The sequence below is a fragment of the Sebastes umbrosus genome, chromosome 18 (assembly GCF_015220745.1).
Source record: "Sebastes umbrosus isolate fSebUmb1 chromosome 18, fSebUmb1.pri, whole genome shotgun sequence".
Lineage (NCBI taxonomy): Eukaryota > Metazoa > Chordata > Actinopteri > Perciformes > Sebastidae > Sebastes > Sebastes umbrosus.
In genome coordinates this window covers 28,504,862-28,527,553 of record NC_051286.1, presented here as the reverse complement: position 1 = coordinate 28,527,553, position 22,692 = coordinate 28,504,862, and the positions used below count along the sequence as shown (strand labels likewise).

The following is a 22,692-nucleotide window of genomic DNA, read 5'->3' as shown; positions in this document are numbered from 1 at the left end:
TGGTTGGTTGGTTGGTTGGTTGGGTGGGTGGTTGGTTGGTTGGTTGGTTGGGTGGTTGGGTGGTTGGGTGGTTGGTTGGTTGGCTGGTTGGTTGGTTGGTTGGATGGTTGCTTGCTTGGTTGGTGGTTGGTTGCTTGGTGATATTTCTCTGTTCATTTCATGTCACAGAGTCACAGGACAGGAATGACTGTTACTTCTCTTATGTCTAGGACATTTTGTAGTTGTTTGTAGTTCACTGTTTATTTTCATGTTACATCTCCCAACTTCTATTATATATAAATATATATTATTATATTATATATATATATAATATAAATTATATTATTATTATATACATAAGCATCAAATGACTGGCAGCTACCCTGGAACTTCGTATTTTTATAGGTTGGATGCATTGATTTCTCTCTGACTAATGGTTGATCAGACCCAGGGGCATCATGGACAATGATGCATATTATCTGGTTCAGCATGGAGTCAGTGTTGTGCAGCCGGTCCTGGTCCTGGTCCTGGTCCTGGTCCCTGTGTCAGGGTGAAGGACTCCTGGACGAAGGCCCTGCAGATGGGACAGTGTTGGAAGTGTGACACGCAGCCGTCACACACACAGGCGTGTCTGCAGGGCAACAACACCTGGTTCACTGCTGCGTTCTGACACACCACACAGTCTCTGCCCCCCCCCTCGGACCAGTCCTCCTCCGGCTCCACCGGGCCCGCCTCCTCTTCCTGCTCCTCCTCCTCCTCCTCGGCTCCACCGGGTCGGCTACTCTGCTCGGAGTCAGGAGGCTCAGACGCCCCCCCGCTGTCAGCTGACATGAAGAGAGGCTGCAGGAGACAGGAGACAGGAGACAGGAGACAGGAGACAGGAGACAGGAGACAGGAGACAGGAGACAGGGGACAGGGGACAGGGGGCAGGGGGCGGGAGACGGGAGAAAGGAGGCAGGAGACATGAGGCAGGAGGCAGGAGGCAGGAGGCAGGAGGCAGGAGGCAGGAGGCAGGAGGCAGGAGACAGGGGGCAGAGGGCAGGAGGCAGGAGACAGGAGACAGGAGGCAGGAGGCAGGAGGCAGGGGGCAGGAGGCAGGAGATAGGAGGCAGGAGGCAGGAGAAAGGAGACAGGAGACAGGAGGCAGGAGACATGAGGCAGGAGGCAGGAGACAGGGGGGCAGGAGGCAGGAGGCAGGAGGCAGAAGACAGGAGGCAGGAGACAGGAGACAGGAGACAGGAGGCAGGAGACAGGAGAGAGGAGAGAGGAGACAGGAGAAAGGAGGCGGGAGACATGAGGCAGGAGACAGGAGACAGGAGGCAGGAGACAGGATATAGGGGGCAGGAGGCAGGAGACAGGAGGCAGGAGGCAGGAGGCAGGAGACAGGAGGCAGGAGGCAGGAGATGGGGGCAGGAGGCAGGAGACAGGAGACAGGAGGCAGGAGGCATGAGACAGGAGACAGGAGACAGGAGACAGGACAGGAGAAAGGAGGCAGGAGAAAGGAGGCAGGAGAAAGGAGAAAGGAGAAAGGACATCAAGATCATGTTAACTGTTCACAGGTACTACTACTCTAACAGAACCACACTGACTCATAGTGATGTCTTCAAACTGATCCCAGGGCAGGCTAGGAGACGTGCACAGTTAAAACAAGTTCCCCTGAACAAAGAAACTTAAGGTTACTTAACGTAACCCCGGTTCTTTGATAACAGAGTGAGGTGTTTCACCATAGGAATCGCCTCGGTGTGACAAACTAATGAAGCTCCAATGACACAATGTCTGTCATTGACAGACAGTTTGAACTGTGTTAGGGCTACGCACCCTCATATTAACACAGTCGACCTCCCCTCACAAATCATTCTAGACCGGTTTCTTTCCGTGTCTATGCAAGGAGGGAAGTGATGGTGAAACACCTCACTCTGTTATCAAAGAACCGGGGTTACGTTAAGTAACCTTAAGTTCTTTTTCTAACTTCGTTCGGTGTTTCACTATTGGAGATAAAGACCACTCCCGTATTGCATACGTTTCCCGAAGCCATAAACAATAAGCCAGACAGTGAACATCACACCGACCCTGGTCTGTTTGGCTCTAGCACAGCCTGTGCCAAGGATGGCCCCGAGACATACAGCCTGTAGAACCTTAAAAAGTGTGAGGCGTAGCCCAGCTCGCTGCAGCACAAATGTCCTGCACCGAAACTCCCTTGAACAGGGCCCATGAAGTGGCCATACTCCTTGTGGAATGAGCCTTCAACCCCTGTGGAGGTTGCAGACCTCTACAGCCATAAGCCAGGGATATGGCCTCCACAATCCAGTGGGATAGCCTCTGGCGGGACAATGGCTTGCCCTTGTGGGGAGTGGCCCAGGGCACAAACAGCTGATCCCCTTTCCTGAAACCTGCTGATCTACTCACATAGACATGCAGAGCCCGCACTGGGCATAATGTGTTAAGCCTCTGCTCCTCCACTGAGGAGAATGGAGGTGGGTGAAAAGCCAAAAGCTCCACCGTGGGACATCTGTAGGCTGACTCCACCACCTTAGGCACAAAAGCTGGATTGGGCCGCAGGCAGACAAATCACTCACACGCTTTGCTGTGGTTAAGGCTAAAAGCAACACTGTTTTAAGTGAAATAAACTTCATCCCCACCACCTCTATAGGCTCAAATGGGTGATGAGAGAGGGCGTCCAACACTACCGACAGATCCCACAGAGGAACTAGGGGCCTAGGAACAGGAAGCTTGCGGCGTGCACCTTTCATGAAGCGACAAACTAAAGGATGTTGCCTCACAGGCTTCTCCCCAAAGCCTACATGACAGGCTGAGATGGCTGCTAAGTACACTTTAATGGTAGAAACGGCCTTACCCTTATTTACCAATTCTTGCAGGAAACATAGCAGGTCAACCACCGAACACTGAAAAGGAATGGTGTGCCTCGAGTCGCACCACTCCTCAAAACCCCGCCACTTACCACTGTAAAGAGAGCGAGTGGAGGAGGCCCTTGCACTCTGATTGGTGTCAATGACCTGTGCCGGCAGGCCTGCCGCGTTCAGGTTCCAACTTTCACGGGCCAAGCCCAGAGTGCTATGCGGTCTGGGTGTGGGTGGTAGATCTCCCCGCGCGCCTGGGACAGAAGATCCCTGCGTATGGGGAGAGGCCACGGCTCGCCCACTAGAAGCTGAATTATTTCCGCTACCCAGTGCTTGGACGACCACCGCGGTGCTATCAGGATTAGCGACAAGCCCTGCTCTCTCACCCTGGCTAGAGTGGGGGATATCAGGCTGAGAGGGGGGATTGCATAGAGCAGCACGTTTGGCCATGAGTGGGCCAGAGCATCCCCCCCCAGAGGCGCATTTACATCTGACAGGGAGAAAAACAGTGGACAGTGAGCGTTTTCCTGCGAGGCTGCCCGGCCGTATTTCTGCCAAACCTGTTCCACCACCTGCGGATGGAGAGTCCACCTTCCGTACAGGGGGTTTCCCCGGGACAGAAGATCTGCACCCCTGTTCAAAACGCCCGGCACATGTGTCGCTCGGAGGGACATTAGCCTCGTGCTGCTCCACGATTATCTTCCGAGCTAACCTGTGTAACTGCAGTGAGCGAGTCCCGCCCTGGCGGTTGATGTATGCTACCACCGTGGTGTTGTCTGTTTTCACCAAGACGTGGCGACCTTGGAGAAATTGCAGAAAATGCTTTAGTGCAAGAAACACTGCCCAAAGCTCCAAGAGATTTATGTGGGCCTGAGCCAGTCTCGGGTCCCAGGTGCCATTCACTTCTCTGCCCAACATGGTCGCTCCCCAACCTGACAGGGACGCATCCGTTATCATGGTTACCCTGGATGACACCGCCCCTAGCGGGACACCTGACGCGAGAACCGTCAGGTGTGGGGTAACTCCCAGAGGTGTCTAAGCTGGTGTTATTTTCACTCTGCGGCTGAGGTGACGGCGTGAGCACCCACGACCCAGCGCTGAAAATCCCTCATCCATAGAAGCCCCAAATGTACGACAGAAATCACTGACGCCATGAAGCCGAGTAGGCGCAGGCATAGTCTGAACGTCACGACTTTCCCCACCCGGAAAAGGGAGAGACACTGAGTGAGGGACACTACTCTCCCCTCCGACAGCGTGACGCGATAGGAGAGGGAGTTTATGTTGAGACCCAAGTATTCTGTACATTGTGCGGGTTCTACTCGACTCTTTGCCCAGTTTATATTGAACCCAAGATTCCTGAGATGATTTATCACCGTAGCGGAATCCCTGACTGCCTGCTTCCGTGAGTGGGAATCAGGTAGTCTTCTATGTATGAGAATATTCTGATGCCGCTGTTCCGTAACGGAGACAGAGCTGCCTCCACACACTTGGTGAACACCCTCGGTGCTAATGACAGACCGAACGGGATGGCTTGGTATTTGTCGGCTCAGCCTTGATAAGCAAACCTGAGGAACTTCCTGTGTGCGGGATAAATGGCGATGTGAAAATACGCGTCCGAGAGATCGATTGTTACAAACCAATCCACTGGTGTTTGGTGACACTGTGTTACCTGCCCCCGATTCTCCTCCCCTTGAACATGAGGGGAGAGAAACTGAGAGAGGACCTCTGGAAAACTGGAACACACCAGGGCCTCTGAAGCCTGAGCTTGGGGGCTCTGTTCCACCTCCATTCCCTTTCTTTTCTTTGTGGGAGGGGGAGAGGGAGAAGCAAGGGGTGTTAGGTCGCACGCCTCTTCTTCCCTTCCCCGGAGTGGGATGGGCGGTTTCTTGCTGCAACTGCAGCGAAAGAGTGTTTGCCCCATGGCATAGCTTTTTCTGACCGAGGCTGCTGGCTAGTCTGTTGACCAGCTGCCTGTTCCTGCGGTCTGCAGTCCGGCCCCTGTCTCTCCCTCACTGCTGAGGCTGCAGCAGCAAAGCCAGCCATTGGCCCCTGAAGGGGGCAAGATATGGGTCGCCGGGGTAGGCAGAGGTCAAAGGCTTCACCGTCTTGTTTTCTGAGGGTGCTGGTCTCCCTCATTTTCTCCAGGGCTGGACCGAAAAGACCTTTGGTGGGGTCGTATGCCGCATCCATAACCTCTGCCTTCTGAGCGTCACTCAGGCCTGAGAGATTCAGCCACAGGGCCCTCTCACCTGAGACTGCAAGTCCCATAACATGACCGCAGCCCTGCACTGCGCCACGTGAGGAGCGCAGGATGAGGTCGTTCACCACACAGATCTCATCCCAGAGAGCAGGGTTAGGTGCCCCTGAGTCCAGCTGTCCACCCATCTCCTCTAGGATTTCCGCCTGGTACGTAGATAGCAGTGTCATTGCATTAAGAGAGCACACTGATTGTGCTGCGTACTTATACAGACGTAGGCAAAGTTGTTGGTAACGTTCCGTTAAAGAGAGAAAAACCCACAATGGTCATTGAAATAACTTGAAACTGACAAAAGTAATAATAAATAAAAATTTACTGAAAATGAACTAATGAAAATCAGATATTGTTTTTGAATTGTGGTTCAACAGAATCATTTTAAAAAACAAACTAATGAAACTGACCAGGACAAAAATGATGGTACCCCTAGAAAAGATGTAAAATAATGTGACCATAGGGACATATTAAACTAAGGTGTGTCCTGTAATTAGCATCACAGGTATCTTCAAACTTGTAATCAGTCAGTCTGCCTATTTAAAGGGTGAAAAGTAGTCACTGTGCTGTTTGGCATCATGGTGTGTACCACACTGAACATGGACCACAGAAAGCTAAGGAGAGAGTTGTCTCAGGAGATCAGAAAGAACATTATAGACCTTCATGTTAAAGGTAAAGGCTATAAGACCATCTCCAAGCAGCTTGATGTTCCTGTGACTACAGCTGCACATATTATTCAGAAGTTTAAGGTCCATGGGACTGTAGCCTACCTCCCTGGACGTGGCCGCAAGGGGAAAATTGATGACATATTGAAGAGACGGATAATACGAATGGTAACCAAAGAGCCCAGAACAACTTCCAAAGAGATTAGAGGTGAACTCCAAGGTCAAGGTACATCAGTGTCAGATCGCACCATCCGTCACTGTTTGAGCCAAAGTGGACTTAATGGAAGACGACCCAGGAGGACACCAAATCATAAAAAATTGAGACTGGAATTTTCCAAAATGCATATTGACAAGCCACAAAGCTTCTGGGAGAATGTCCTTTGGACAGATGAGACAAAACTGGAGCTTTTTGGCAAGTCACATCAGCTCTATGTTCACAGACGCAAAAATGAAGCATCCAAAGAAAAGAACACTGTACCTAATGTGAAACATGGAGGAGGCTCGGTTATGTTATGGGGCTGCTTTGTTGCATCTGGCACAGGGTGTCTTGAATCTGTGCAGGGTGCAATAAAATCTCAAGACTATCAAGGCATTCTGGAGCGAAATGTGCTGCCCAGTGTCAGAAAGCTTGGTCTCAGTTGCAGGTCATGGGTCCTCAAACAGGATAATGACCCAAAACACAGCTAAAAACACCCAAGAATGGCTAAGAACAAAACATTGGACTATTCTGAAGTGGCCTTCTATGAGCCCTGATCTAAATCCTATTGAACATCTGTGGAAGGAGCTGAAACATGCATTCGGAGAAGGCACCCTTCAAACCTGAGACAGCTGGAGCAGTTTTCTCACGAGGAGTGGGCCAACATACCTGTCGACAGGTGCGGAAGTCTCATTGAGAGTTACAGAAATCACTTGATTGCAGTGATTGCCTCAAAAGGTTGTGCAACAAAATATTAAGTTAAGAGTACCATCATTTTTGTATAGGCCAGTTTCATTAGTTTGTTTTTTTAAATGATTCTGCTGAACCATAATTCAAAAACAATATCTGATTTTCATTAGTTAATTTTCAGTGAATTTTTATTTATTATTACTTTTGTCAGTTTCAAGTTATTTCAGTGACCATTGTGGGTTTTTCTCTCTTTAACGGAACGTTACCAACAACTTTGCCTACGTCTGTACATCCTCTGGAAAACAGACACCGTGAGGCGCTCCATTTTACTAGGTAAAGAGATGTTGGAGGAAGCTGAGAGAGAGCGACGGTTTGGGTGGAGGTGATAAGCCACTGAAGGCTCCACTGCTGGGGGTTCGGCCAGCCCCAGTTCCCCCATTCTGTGGATCTACAGCTTTGAGTAGCCTTTGGTGGGAAGCTTACTCTTAAATGGGCTGGACCAGTACCTGCTCATTTCTTTCATGCAGGCAGGCACTGCTGGCAGGAGTTGTTTAGATGGTGGTTGGGCTGGTGGGAGCCTCTTACCATCATATAGATCTCTCTCCGCCCCTGTGGCGTCCTGGGCTACAGACCATTGAATCCCCAATTTGGACGCGGCCTGTTTGCATACGTCCACTGTGGGAACAGCATCAGATGTGCTGGGGGGTCTGGACTGTTCAAGAGGAAATGTGGAGTCATCCTCCTCATCCTCCATGTCGAGGAGGTCAGAGTTGGCATCGCCCTCTGCGTCCTCACAGCCCGGCTCCACCTCGAGGAGCTCCTCGAAAAGTGGAGGTATGTCCGAGCAAGCAGCGTCCATTGTGTCCGCCCAGCCGGTTGAGGCTCGCGGCTGATGGGTGCTGGTTGTGGCTTTTGAGATGGCTCCTGACAAGCAAGGGTCCTGACTATTGGCCACTGCCACTCTCAGCCTCCTTTCCAGGATCTTTTTTGGCATTGACGCACAGTGGGAACATGACTGGGGGTCAGCCAGTGATGCTAGAGCGTGTTTAGCGCCCATGCAAGACACTGTGGTACTCATCACAGTACATGGGATGAGGGTCCCTGCCCGAGATGGACGCCCCGCATGACGCGGGGCACAGGCGGGATGCAGCCTCTTTAACCTTCAGTTCCGACCCTTTGGTGGGGGGAGGCGGGTGGAAAAGAAGTGAAAAGTATAAATATTTATCTGTATCAGGCGCGCCCCAACGTGTTAGCCTGTTGGTTAGTAGCGCTAGCAAACGGGGTTTAGCCCAAGCTAACAGCGTACCGTTAAGAGTCTGCTTGCCGTGACACGTTAGCTGAACCCCGGGTACTCGGCTCGGCTAACAAACTAATGCTAACTGAACCTAGTAGGCTCGCTGTAACGCGCTAGCCGTAAGGTATAATGTTACACAGTCACCGGCTACGCCGATAAACAAATACAGGTTAGCCGGAGAAACAGCTCGCCTTAACGCGGACACTGCTGGGTTAATTATCCTATGTAACACCACAAAGTACACTTCCTGCGAAGTACTTACTCAGCAAAACCAAACTAAAGCCGGGAACTGCGTTCGGCGACGTGTTCCTTGACGGGTCGTCTGGGAACTGTTAAACAGAAAACCAAGCTAGCTTAGATGAGCTGAGGGAGCTTATAGTTTCTTCATGGGAAGAAAGCGAGAATGATTTGTGAGGGGCGGTTGACTGTGTTAATATGAGGGGGCATAGCCCTGACACAGTTCAACCTGTCTGTCAATGACAGACGTTGTGTCATTGGAGCTTCCTTAGTTGGTCACGCCGAGACGATTCCTATGGTGAAACACCGAACGCAGTTAGAAAAAGAACTCTTCCTCTGCCTTCTGCTCTGAGTGATGGTTACAAGGAAAAACAGAGTAGAAGAAATAAGTACAGAATTATACACACCAATAACAAATACACTAAGAAACATGGAGCACAATGCTATGTACATGTACATGTGCGTGTGCGTGTGCGTGTGCGTGTGCGTGTGTGTGAAGGTGGGGCTGTGAAAGTTCCCGTCCTGCATCTCACACTTCTGTATCTCCTGCCAGAGTGCATGAGTGGCCCTGCTCGGACCTGGCGTTAACATGTGTCCTGAGTGATCGGATCACAGCTCTAATTATAGTGGAGCGGCTAACATCCACTTTTTCAGTCAAATCGTGCAAATAGTGATACATGCACCAAATTTGGCATGATGATTCCCAAGGGGTCACTTAGCAAATATAAACGATCGGCCACTTGAAAATCCAAGAAGGCTGCCATTTTTCAAGATGGCCACCAAATTGACCTGCCGTTAATGGTTTCTCTCATAGAAATCCATCTACTTGGTCAATTTGAGTGATCTTGGTGTCAAATTATGTGTTTTCTAGCATGCTGGATCTAATTTTGATAGTTTTAATAATTTTGAACTGCAATATGGCGGCCATTTTGAAGATGGCCGTCAAATTTACTCGCGGAGAATGTTTTTCTTAAAGAAATGCATGTACTTGGTCAACTTGAATGATTGTGATGTAGAATTATATGTTTTCTGGCATGCTATTTAATTTTACAGCTTTAACATGTGCCTACTGCAGGTTGAAGGACCTCCTACTCCACTGCCGTCCTGCTGGTATCAGCAGGTGTCTGAGCTCCTCATGTGAACATGTGAGCGCTGGTCTGTCTCGCAGCGAGGACACGGCCTCTTTGCTCTACTGTATCCTGTCTGTACTACTGTATTTTATTAAAATACTCAGTCCGGACAGTTGTGCTACTATAATGCATAAAGTTGGAGACATTTTATTTGTATTTTATTGTTGGTCATTGGTTCTTTTTATAAATATTTACTCATTATCTATAAAGCTATTTGTTCACATACTTGTGTGAATAACAGACCTGTCTATTGTTCTTGTTATCAGAGCTGTTATTTCTATTCTGTGTAAGTACGGTCAGTCAGATTCCTTGTATGTGCAGCACACAGTTGGCCAATAACGCTGATTCTGCTTCTGAATAATTGATATGCCGTTAATAATAACTTTTGGGTTGCCATGTTGTGGAGAGTTCTCCTTGAGCATCACACTTGTTGTTTTAACTTTTGAATTTAGCAGTGAGATTCCTCTGATGGACTGTTTAACCACTTACCTTCTGGAACAGGGCTGTCCTCATTAATAATGTACTAGCGTTTATGAAGAACTAACATTTAGAAAGCTTCCTGAACAGCTCAGTCAACAGATGGATTTAATAGTAGTTTGTTACTGGACTCACACAGCTACCATCATCACATCTCTGTTGTTAGAAGTCATATTGTGGTTACCTTGCTAAATAACTAGCTAGCTAAGCACCAACTTTAGACTAATATGGAGCACCTGAGTGTGTGACCTACCTTTAACTCGTACATGTTCCCCTGTGAGGTGAGGAGGTACTGGAAGAGAAGCCGTGCAGGAAGGTGGTATTTCTCATCAGGAACATGAATCACTGTCACACTGGCCACCTGAAGGAGGAAGGACATCATAAGGACTTTCTCTGTTTCTATTATTCAATCACTTGTCTTGTCTGTCCCTTCTAGGGTCCGGCTAGTTGATGATAGACTGTGACTACACACTAGACAGTGTATGTGATGGGACTAGAAAGAACTCCTGACTGGCTGTGGCCTGCAGCTTCCCTCAGATCTCAGTGTTTGTACTAAGCTGGGCTCAACGTCCTGGAACATCTCTGTACTGATGGAACCAGTCTGCTCATGTTTACACTTCCCAAAATGTCTGAATGTGAGATGGACTCACGATGTCGTACGTGTCTCTGGCTTCTGGCTCTGCCAGCGTCAGCACAGCCACTAGAGGGTAGTGTTCCCTTGGCAATGGCCCAAAATGTGTGATCCCCCGGTCAGCAGGAATCTGTGTGTGGCATTCCACTCTGTCTTCACTGGGAATACTGGGAGGGGGGGGGTCAAAGAGGCTAACATCAGGAGCAGCTGGATGAACGATGTCACCATGACAACAATGATAGCATTGACTGCTTTGATTGATGGCTGTACAGTAGGACTGTGTCAACAACACTAATAACCTTCTAACAGACATTCAGTGAAGACAGAGAGCAGAAACAGATAGCACCAGGAGGAAGTGAGTGACCTTTAAAGGTTGGAGGTTAGGAAAGGTTCTGTTTAGGTATCAGGTTATATGACATTAGGCATCAAGCTCTCTCCTCCTACGTAGCTTTTGTAGCCCCGGGGACAAAAACAAGTTAGTTCCTAATAAAGTCAGGAGAGAACAAAGAAAAAGTAACGTAGAAGAACCGTGACGGAAAAGAGAAGAAAAGACGGAGCGGTAGACATGCTGAGGAACCTGGTGAATGTTAGTAATCTGTAACTGTACACTAGAACACATTTCTTGTTAAATCTCACTTGATTACGGCGAAGGTTTTGTGGGACTGTGTCCGTGCTAACTGCTAAGCTAACATCGGTATGTCGCTAGATCAGAGGACGCCATTGCTGACCAAGAAGGACGCTCTGCTTTTTGGACGAGGACTTCGTGTTCATCGCTCGGACCATGAGCTGCTATATATATATATATATATATATATATATGTATGTATATATATGTATGTATATATATGTATATATATATGTATATATACATACATATATATATAAAAATAATATTATAAGCTGCACCCACATCCGGTAAACCTTTGTGGTAGCTACCTTATGAAACCAATCATTTCAGTCTGAAGTTAGTGACAGCAACTTGGGCATTATATTGAGTGTAGGGGAGCTACACTTTATTAATAATAATAAAATAAATAAATATAAATATCTCTTTATTTATAAATATATATAAATAATAATGAATCACATTTACAAAGTGCTTTTCTCTATACTCAAAGATGCTTTACAAGATAAAAAGAAAACAAGTATAAAAGATAAAAAATAAATCTAAGATTAAATATATTAATAGGCAGAGCAGGGGATTTGAACCTCGTTCCCTCTGAGTCTCTGTTAGGGCTGTAAAGGATACTGGAAGCTTTGGCAGTGGTGGTAGCGGAAGTGTAGGGCCTCCTGGAAACATCGGGGTGTGCTGAGCCTCGGGCCGTGCTGATGGGCCTGCAGCGCTCCCTGCAGGCCACGGACCTCACAGCCCCAGAAACAGCTCAGGACACAGGGCTCCAGACAGCAAGGCCTCACTGACACACCGTCTGTAAGGGAGTGTTCACTAATGTTACCATGGCCTGCACACAGTCTGTAAGGGAGTGTCCACTAATGTTACAAGGCCTGCACACCGTCTGTAAGGGAGTGTTCACTAATGTTACAAGGCCTGCACACCGTCTGTAAGGGAGTGTTCACTAATGTTACAAGGCCTGCACACAGTCTGTAAGGGAGTGTTCACTGATGTTACCATGGCCTGCACACTGTCTGTGAGGGAGTGTTCACTGATGTTACCATGGCCTGCACACCGTCTGTAAGGGAGTGTTCACTGATGTTACCATGGCCTGCACACAGTCTGTAAGGGAGTGTTCACTAATGTTACCATGGCCTGCACACCGTCTGTAAGGGAGTGTTCACTAATGTTACCATGGCCTGCACACCGTCTGTAAGGGAGTGTTCACTAATGTTACTACAGCCTGCGCACCGTCTGTAAGTACCATGGCCTGGGCCACCACATATAGAGGCTGGATTCATAACCCTGAATATTTATAGTTGTACGTGTGGTGAATGCTTCCAACTCCAGAAACAATTTACTACGCAGTACTTACTGTAGCTTTACATGATACAGATTCAGGTAGACACCTCCACACATGGAGCAGTACAGTAAAACCACTGGAACAGGAGGGGTTGTCATTCTCTTCAAACCTTTATTGTATTTGATGGACGGAGGAAGCATTTAACATTCCCAGACACTTTAAATCAAAGTTGGGTTTTCTCCACCCGTCCCAGTTACTGGGTCCGCACCATTACCACACTGGTGCCTGTGGTACACAGAGTAGTCGGAGTCTGCTCACCAGTTAAAATGCGTCTCAGCCGGTGCATACACCGGATGTCTCGCTCAATTCAAACGGCAAAAGCGGCGTGCAGGTCTACCTCGACCACATGGCTGATACAAGCACAACAGGGTATTTGGGTCTTATCCCTAAAAAGCGGAGTATAATACATTCTGCTATCATAGCATACAGCAGAGTAGTCAGCAGGTTTTTCTCTGTGGCATCGTTATCTCGTCAAAGATAAACGACACAATAAACCTTGATCGCTCTGACAGATCCATGCTTGTTTAAGGTGATGTCTCCTCTCCTCCCTCGCCACTCATCATCACTTCTCGCCGGATTGTGTCCCAGCTGTAGGAAAGGGAGCGCACCCACTGTGTTATATACTCACCAGTGACATATGCCGGCCCAGATCTCATCTCCAGGGTGAAAGGGTTGGTCATCTGAACCATGTGCTTCTCAGGGGTTGGTAGGAGAGACTCTGTCTCATCAGAGCTGCGAAGGATCACTGGGACATCGAAGCCAAACCTGCAGGACAGGAGGCAGAGTGAACAAAGAGTACAAGAACACAAAGTAGCCCAATTACGTTCTGCATGGCTCTCTGAACGTTTAACAGAGAAATAAAAAGCTGAGAGGTGTCAGGGTGCTGTTGTTGCCGAGAGTCTCCTGCCTGGAGGTTTCCCCTCTGAATGAGCTCAACATACCGCGACACATGTACCGGTACGAGGCAGCGACAGGCCGACGACCCGCTGGACTGTATGAAGACTGCAGTTGAGAAGCAGCTAGCTAGCATATAGTCCACCTATGCACTCTGACCCCAATGACAGCCCCCTCATTTGCATAATGAGATATAAATACGTAAAGAAATGTATAAAGAAGTAAAGTATAAATATGTTTGAGGAAATAAATAGGGGGGAGATGCATAGGGAAAAGCATGCATATATAAATAAATACAATTTAAAGGTCCCATATTGTAAAAAGTGAGATTTTCAAGTCTTTTATATTATAAAGCAGGTTTAAGTGCTTTATAAATAATGTTCAACTATCAAAACACTCAATATATGGAGAAATACACAATTCAGAAATTGTGTGTTTGAAACAAGCTGTTAGGATTTCTGTTCATTTGTGATGTCACAAATCTACAATATTTAGACCATTTCAAAGTTTTAAATGTAAACATTCTAAATGTGTCCCAGTTTATTTCCTGTTGTAGTGTATGTAAATAACATCAGCTGACAGGAAGTAAACATGGACCCAAAGTGTTGCCTAGCAACGCAATTCCATTGCATTGTTGAAATGCACTAAAACAGAGTGTTTCAGACAGAGGATAAATACAGGTATATTCAGGCAGACAGTACGAGGAAAATAATGTGTTATTTGAACATTACAGCATGTAAACATGTTCTAGTAGAAACACAAAATACAAGTATGAACCTGAAAATGAGCATGATATGGGTCCTTTAATAATGAAAAACAAAAAAAAACAAAGGCAAAAACAAATACATAAATCTAAAAGTTAATAAAAATAAATAAATAAATAAATAAAAAGGGAAACTTAATAGAAAAGAAGATTAATAAAAATATTTTAAAAAGAAGCAAATTAAAAGAGAAATATCAATTTATGTCACATTTTATCAATTACTTAAAGCCTACATTTATTTTTTTATATTATTTTTAGTTAATTTAATGACATTTATTTATTCCTGGAGTTATTTGATATTTATTATTTTGCAGGTTCCGTTGTCCATAGGGAGAGTGGGGTGAGAAGCTGAGCAACCCCTTGTTTCTAGGCAACAATAGACAAAATTGGTCATGTGACCACACATTTTTCTGTGATATAGGGTCCTTTTCATTATGCTAACTTAAGCTTCCTCGTGTCCTATCTTCTCGCTTGACCCATAAATCGTTCCCCCTCCGCCATCGTGGAGGATCAATCCCGTAAATGCACATCGAGGAGACGAGGAGAGAGGAGAGAGAGAGAGGAGAGAGGAGAGAGGAGAGACGAGGCTTTTAGAGGAGCTGAGAGCGAGGCTAACAGGTATGACTGATAGACTAGGCCTACTGTACTGGCTTAATTTAGGCTTAACATATCTATCTATCTATCTATCTATCCATCTATCTATGTATCTATCCATCTATCTATGTATCTATCCATCTATCTATCTATGTATCTATCCATCTATCTATGTATCTATCTATCTATCTATCTATCTATCTATCTATCTATCTATCTATCTATCCATCTATCTATCCATCTACAGACGTAGGCAAAGTTGTTGGTACCCTTCCGTTAAAGAGAGAAAAACCCACAATGGTCACTGAAATAACTTGAAACTGACAAAAGTAATAATAAATACAAATTTACTGAAAATTAACTAATGAAAATCAGACATTGTTTTTGAATTGTGGTTCAACAGAATCATTTAAAAAAACAAACTAATGAAACTGACCTGGACAAAAAATGATGGTACCCCTAGAAAAGATGTAAAATAATGTGACCATAGGGACATGTTAAACTAAGGTGTGTCCTGTAAATAGCATCACAGGTATCTTCAAACTTGTAATCAGTCAGTCTGCCTATTTAAAGGGTGAAAAGTAGTCACTGTGCTGTTTGGTATCATGGTGTGTACCACACTGAACATGGACCACAGAAAGCTAAGGAGAGAGTTGTCTCAGGAGATCAGAAAGAACATTATAGACCTTCATGTTAAAGGTAAAGGCTATAAGACCATCTCCAAGCAGCTTGATGTTCCTGTGACTACAGCTGCACATATTATTCAGAAGTTTAAGGTCCATGGGACTGTAGCCTACCTCCCTGGACGTGGCCGCAAGAGGAAAATTGATGACATATTGAAGAGACGGATAATACGAATGGTAACCAAAGAGCCCAGAACAACTTCCAAAGAGATTAGAGGTGAACTCCAAGGTCAAGGTACATCAGTGTCAGATCGCACCATCCGTCACTGTTTGAGCCAAAGTGGACTTAATGGAAGACGACCCAGGAGGACACCAAATCATAAAAAAGCGAGACTGGAATTTTCCAAAATGCATATTGACAAGCCACAAAGCTTCTGGGAGAATGTCCTTTGGACAGATGAGACAAAACTGGAGCTTTTTGGCAAGTCACATCAGCTCTATGTTCACAGACGCAAAAATGAAGCATCCAAAGAAAAGAACACTGTACCTAATGTGAAACATGGAGGAGGCTCGGTTATGTTATGGGGCTGCTTTGTTGCATCTGGCACAGGGTGTCTTGAATCTGTGCAGGGTGCAATGAAATCTCAAGACTATCAAGGCATTCTGGAGCGAAATGTGCTGCCCAGTGTCAGAAAGCTTGGTCTCAGTTGCAGGTCATGGGTCCTCAAACAGGATAATGACCCAAAACACAGCTAAAAACACCCAAGAATGGCTAAGAACAAAACATTGGACTATTCTGAAGTGGCCTTCTATGAGCCCTGATCTAAATCCTATTGAACATCTGTGGAAGGAGCTGAAACATGCATTCGGAGAAGGCACCCTTCAAACCTGAGACAGCTGGAGCAGTTTTCTCACGAGGAGTGGGCCAACATACCTGTCGACAGGTGCGGAAGTCTCATTGAGAGTTACAGAAATCACTTGATTGCAGTGATTGCCTCAAAAGGTTGTGCAACAAAATATTAAGTTAAGAGTACCATCATTTTTGTATAGGCCAGTTTCATTAGTTTGTTTTTTTAAATGATTCTGCTGAACCATAATTCAAAAACAATATCTGATTTTCATTAGTTAATTTTCAGTGAATTTTTATTTATTATTACTTTTGTCAGTTTCAAGTTATTTCAGTGACCATTGTGGGTTTTTCTTTCTTTAACGGAAGGGTACCAACGATTTTGCCTACGTCTGTATCTATGTATCTATCCATCTATCTATGTATCTATCTATCCATCTATCTATCTATCTATCTATCTATCTATGTATCTATCTATGTATCTATCTATATATCTATATATGTATCTATCTATCCATCTATCTATGTATCTATCTATGTATCTATCTATCTATCTATCTATGTATCTATCTATCCATCTATCTATCTATCTATCTATGTATCTATCTATCTATGTATGTATGTATCTATCTATCTATCTATAAAAGACCACTTTGTTTTGGATGTCATATTTTGAAAACTGTTGATTTGACATCTAAAGTCATTATTCCAGAGGATGCACCACATCCTGAAATCTATGTGCATGTTCATTCCTCCACTTTAAAGACAGCTCCAGTAAAAAGTGGCTCAACTCTTCCCACTCTCCCCTACTCATGGATGTATTAAAGCCCCTACTCCATCAGGTCTCCTCCTTCCGGTCCAGATGACATCCCATAATCTAGCGCCCCCTACAGGGTACCGTCAGGGGGCTTAACGACATTTAGATGCTCACTGTTCTCATGTCATTCACCATCAGTCATTTACTGAATGGTTGAGGTAAAACAAGAAAGAGAAGTTGCCTAAAGTGAACAGATCCGAGGGAGAGTGTGGGGCTAACATGCTAAGCTAACGTTGACTTACCAGCCCAGCACCATGGCGGCGGTAACAAGGAAACACAGAGACACCACGCTGATGTAGAACAGAGGGGAGTACTCATACAGGGTGACCAGGAACACCGCTGCCATGTCAGATCATGGAGAAACAGAGCTACTAGACAATCCTCCGATGGTAAACACTTCCCATGGCGGCCATGACCGGAAGTCCTCTGACACAACTACGGTGGCCTAGAAGGGATATGAAGTATACAACAAAAATCGGATTTATTCTAAATATTTTACATTTTTTAACCGCAAATCAAGTTGAAAGTCACTAATAAAGTATATGTATATTTTTAAATATTTCACTGCTTAAATTCAGATGTAATCTTCGGTGTATTATTTAAACTGGTAATCTGAAGGAGTGATGCCAGAGGAAGCTTGAACTAATCTACCTAACAGGTGAACTGCTCTTCAAAGTAAAAGCGCATCTGCAAAAGTAATGTTTGGAAGTAACACAGTGAAAAATAGTAAAATAAAAAAATGACTTATGTAATTGCACTTGTATACAGTTACATTTTCATATACTCCGCTTAAATGTATTGTATTTTATTATTATAATTTTAAAAGCAGCCTGTGGATATGGTGTTTATTTTGAATGTTTGAACCGGAAGTTTAGTGTGTCGTTATTAACTTGACGTCACCATCCCAGCTGCCGTTCATTGATTATTCCAGCAGTTAACTGGGAGTGGGTACCGTTACCGTTACCGTGCTGTGTACAGCCCCGTACAGCCAGGGAGCCAGTGTGTCCGGTAAACGGTACCGTGCTGTATACAGCTAGGGTAAATCTGTATACATCTAAAGGCTCTCACGGTAAGACATGATGTCGGGATGGGAACACTGGAGCATCCAGATGTTACCATCTGGTCCATCCGCTAGTCTGACGCTAGTCTGACGGGAGGACGTCATTGTGGATGTTGATGACGTTGTTTCCATGTATTGACAGTAATAATCAGTGATGACCATGAACAATATGAAGGATGCAGCGACTATCCGCCAGCAGAGCTCCGACAATAACTCCGTCAGCAGCAGTGAGTGGGACATGGCTAATGATGTTTTTGTGTCCGGATACGACGACACTCCGATGGGAGATGGGGTTGCTGCTGGGGACCTTGTTGGGGACCTTGCTGAGGACCTTGTTGGGGACCATGCTGGGGACCTTGCTGGGGACCTTGTTGGGGACCTTGCTGGGGACCATGCTGGGGACAAGGACCCACAGCAGCCCGGCTTGGACAGACACCTGCCGCTCTTGTCCCCGGATGGCATGATGCTGGGCCTGGCTGGGGACGAATATTCGGGCTCATCGTATCTGGACATTGATCCAAACTACACAGAAAGTGACGGCAACGTCACGACCAAGAAGCGGATCCGGTCCAACAGCTCCCGGCACCGCGGGGAGATCGTCACGGAGCTGGGACCGGAGGAGGTCCGCTGGTTCTACAAAGAGGACAAGAGGACGTGGAAGCCGTTCGTTGGACACGACTCTTTAAAGATCGAGACGGTCTACCGGAGGTTCAGTGAGCAGAACCCGGACAAGGTCAAACGACCCGTGGATCCCTCCGAGGCAGCCCGGTCAGGAGACATGCAGCCGGACAGCGGAGCGGCGGACGGGGGGCAGGAGGAGATCAGGGACCCGGTCCCGGTCCCGGACGTGGAGGCAGTGTGTGTCAGAGGGGGACTCTATGAAGTGGACATCAGGGAGAAGGAATGCTACCCTGTTTACTGGAACCGTGAGCATCCCAATGATTTCATAAGAATAGAATAGAATGGAATGGAACGGTAGCCTACTGCTGCCATTCATTGTTAGGATCTAAAGTTGTCCTGCTAACGGGCTGTCTGTCCCCTAACCTACCACCCTTACACCACCACCACAGTGTTATACTGGACTGGACATCCAGCCAGGCTACTAGCAGCAGCCCAGCCTACTGAAGCTCCACTGGGTCAACCAGCCTCTACTCTCAAGTGATCAAATGAGACAGTTAGTCCTTTTGAAGTGGTAAAAACACCATCTCTGGGCTCCGCTCACTGACTGGTCGATTATTTGTCATTATATGCAGTTGTTGTAGTCAACTAAAATCTATTCTCATTATCGAATAATCTATTTTTTTTAATAAATAGTCATAAAATACCAGAAAAATTTTGAAAAAATATGTATCTAAAGCTCATGTCCAAAGATATTCAGTTTAAAATGATATAAAACAGAGAATCTGCAGCCAGAGAATGTTTTGCATTTTTGCTTAATATATGACTTAAACAATTGATCAATATTTACTCAAAGTGAGTGAACTAAGGTTTCGGTCCTGAACTAAACATACAAGTAGAACTGCTGCTCATGGGCACTTTTATTTATATTTATATATGGAAATATTTTGTTCATGGCGCGCACACACGCACACACGCGCACACACACGCACACACGCACACACACACACACACACACACACACACACACACACACACACACACACACACACACACACACACACACACACACGCACACGCACACACAACCTCCCAATGTTTTACTGTCTTCCTTCCCTTCTCCTTCATTTCCTGTCTTTGATATCATTTTTTCACTGACTTTATGTTGAATGAGTGTGCCACCACTTTCATTCCCTGTATGCTCCCTCTTTGGTTGAAAGTGTTTCCTGGTAGCAGTAAATAAAGCATGCCCTTTAATCTGTGTGCTAAACATGTGCTGTCACTCAGAGCAAGATCGTATTCCTGTGATGAGGGGCCAGTGGTTCGTCGATGGAACGTGGCTTCCCCTGGAGGAGGACGAGAGTGATTTCATCGAGATGGAGCACCTCGCCCGTTTCCGGGGGCAACAGATGAGGGACACCTACGAGATGGAGGTAGTGACCACCACAGTGGACATCAAGGATGGTAAGGAAGAAGTAGAGCTGTGGAGATGAGTGTACAGAGATGAGTGTGTTGAGTGAGAGAGCATAGAGGCTGCTGCAGGTGTTGTGAAAGGACTAACCGTGTGTGTGTGTGTGTATGTGTGTGTGTGTGTGTGTGGTAGAGGTAACTCTGCCATTCAGAACAAGGCCACAAAACCAGTCAGGTGATGTTATTTTAGCTGAGTCCAGCTGAGCCACCAGGAAGCTCACCTGAGAGTGTGATACAGTCTGGATTCAGAGCAGTGGAGTTTCACACACATACACACACATCCTCCACACCCTCACGGGGAACGGTTCATTAATCATGCTGGATGCTGTTAATCACCGTGTGACTGTCTCCCAGCCACCCACAGTCGGAAGCTGAGCAGGAGCCACGTGGACTGGCACAGTGTTGACGAGGTGTACCTGTACAGCGACGCCACCACCTCCAAGATTGCACGCACCGTCACTCAGAGACTGGGCTTCTCTAAAGGTACCTGATGTACACGAGACTAGAGATGTGATGGAATATCTTGTTTAGTCATTCACTTCTACTGTATGAGCAACTCTACCTGGTGAACAGGTTGACATGTCTCATTACTGACATACACATACAGAGGTCAAGGGTCACCAAGGAACTTAACTATAGTGCAGACAAGGAAGTATGGTATCATCAGGAGAATAATCCCAAATAGTTTGATCAATTATCTATCAACCCGTAAAATATTAGAGTTTATCCAATGTGTCACTTTACAGTGGGGGTTCAAGTAGGCCGTTAGGTACGGTACCCCCGTACCGCCGTACCCCCCCATCCGCCCCATCCCCCCCATCCCCTCCGTACCCCCGTACCATCGTACCCCCGTACACCTGTACCCCCAGAGACGGGGCACTGAGAGTCAGTTTCCTGTGTCTGTGTCACGTGGGTTTGGCCACTGCCCCTCCTCCTTAAGCAGAAAAATCATACTCCTCTGTGTCCTCCGGTGTCCTCTGGTGTCCTCCTGTGCTCCTGATGGCATTTCCAAGATTTCACAGACCGGAGGAAAACAACCAATCTGATCTGGAGTCTGTCGTCTCTGAGCAGCTGTCAATCACTCACAAATTCCAAACCAAACGGTTGAACTAGGCAGCGCTGATCAAATATGAATCAATATTCTGTTACGTTAATGTCTATTTCTCTCCTCAGATGTTTTCAGAATCATCTTGTAGTGTACGGTTCAGCTGTAAAATGAGAAAGTTTGTGACCTGGCCGCCATGTTGAGATCAGTTGGGGAAATACCAAGCACCGCCCACCAGCCGGAGCAAACTTTCTCATTTTACAAGTAAATCGTGCACTACAAGATGTTTCTGAGAACATGTGGGGAGAGAAATAGACATTAACGTAACAGAATATTGATTTATATATCATCGCGCTGTCTAGTTTGACCGTTTGGTCAGAGTTCGTGAGTGATTGACAGCTAAAATACAACACATCATCTTTGTAGCGTCCATGTTGTTTCCACATTACGACTTAGAGCTCATGAACAGTGCTGGCGAGCTAGCCAGATGTATGGAGGACTGAGACAGCTAGAAGCTCCGCTTGAAAGTCTATCTGAGGCCGACCCAATGATATCAATTCTGATAGTGGTATTATCACTCTTTTACATCCACTGCTATTGATTTTTGTTATTAGTCTTACTTGTATTAGTTATTACGGTTGCTTCTCTCTCTCTCTCTCTCTCTCTCTCTCTCTCTCTCTCTCTCTCTCTCTCTATCTCTCTAAACCCAACCGGTCTCGGCAGATGGCCTCCCACCCAGAGCCCGGTTCTGCTCCAGGTTTCTACCCGCTAAACGGGGAGTTTTTCCTGGCCACAGCGTGGTGCAATGCTCTTGGTGGATCTTGTTGGGTCTCTAAACTATGGTGTATGGTCTAAGACCTGCTCTCTATATAAAGCGTCTCGAGAGAACTTCTGTTGTGATTTGACGCTCAATAATAATACATTTAATTGAATTGAATTGAACACAGCCAAGTAGGAGGAACAACTTCCCGACCATCCAAGGAGCATGTGAATGCACCATCGTCTGCCCTCTTCTAGTTTTCTTATGAATTGCTTCTAACTGGTTCCGGTGTCAGTGTGTTTGTGCCCAGCACAGACCTGCAGGTTTTAAACCTCCATATCTTTCCAAAACTCATTCTGTCGGCAAATGCCAACTTGTTGTTTCTTGCAAAAATCTTCGAAGTAAAATGATAAAATAAGTGGTGATGTTGTTTTGTTCCAACAACTCGACAGCAGGTCAAACCAGCGATAGGACTTCTGTAACTCTGATGCCATCTTTACTTCCTGAACACACACAGTGCTCGTAAATTTCTCAACTGGTCATGTATTTAGTTCAACAAAACAAATGATTCTGTGGCACTTACACCAATAATTTGCTATACACAATGTGAAGTGTTTCTAATTTATTTCTACACCATACAGATGTTAAATGTGTGTGTTCAGGGATGCATGAAGCTGGGGGGAGGTATGGGGGAATGAAGGTTGGGGTAGCCTCGTATAGTACGTACTTTCCTCTCTACTCTACAGGAATATACCAGAATGTATTTGACATCTCGTAGTCTACTGTGGTCTGTTTTATTTTTACACTCTTAGAAATAAAAGTG

General features: G+C 46.0%; 2 protein-coding genes across 2 annotated transcripts in view; one reads left to right on the top strand and one right to left on the bottom strand.

Moving 5' to 3' along the window:
• On the bottom strand, positions 1–18,092 carry cgrrf1 (cell growth regulator with ring finger domain 1). Its single transcript, XM_037750306.1, is given in 8 exon segments — positions 1–525; positions 527–819; positions 10,028–10,135; positions 10,425–10,572; positions 11,655–11,832; positions 13,007–13,143; positions 17,159–17,361; positions 17,985–18,092. Coding segments are annotated over 7 exon segments (1,224 nt in total). The 5' UTR covers positions 17,263–17,361; positions 17,985–18,092; the 3' UTR covers positions 1–269.
• ddhd1b (DDHD domain containing 1b) overlaps positions 17,575–22,692 on the top strand; it is a 28,756-nt gene continuing 23,638 nt past the window's right edge. Inside the window, exons 1-3 of the mRNA XM_037750287.1 lie at positions 17,575–18,902; positions 19,882–20,058; positions 20,419–20,547. Of these exons, the coding sequence (XP_037606215.1) occupies positions 18,131–18,902; positions 19,882–20,058; positions 20,419–20,547 (1,078 nt within the window). The 5' untranslated portion in view covers positions 17,575–18,130. The remainder of the gene's footprint in view (positions 18,903–19,881; positions 20,059–20,418; positions 20,548–22,692) is intronic.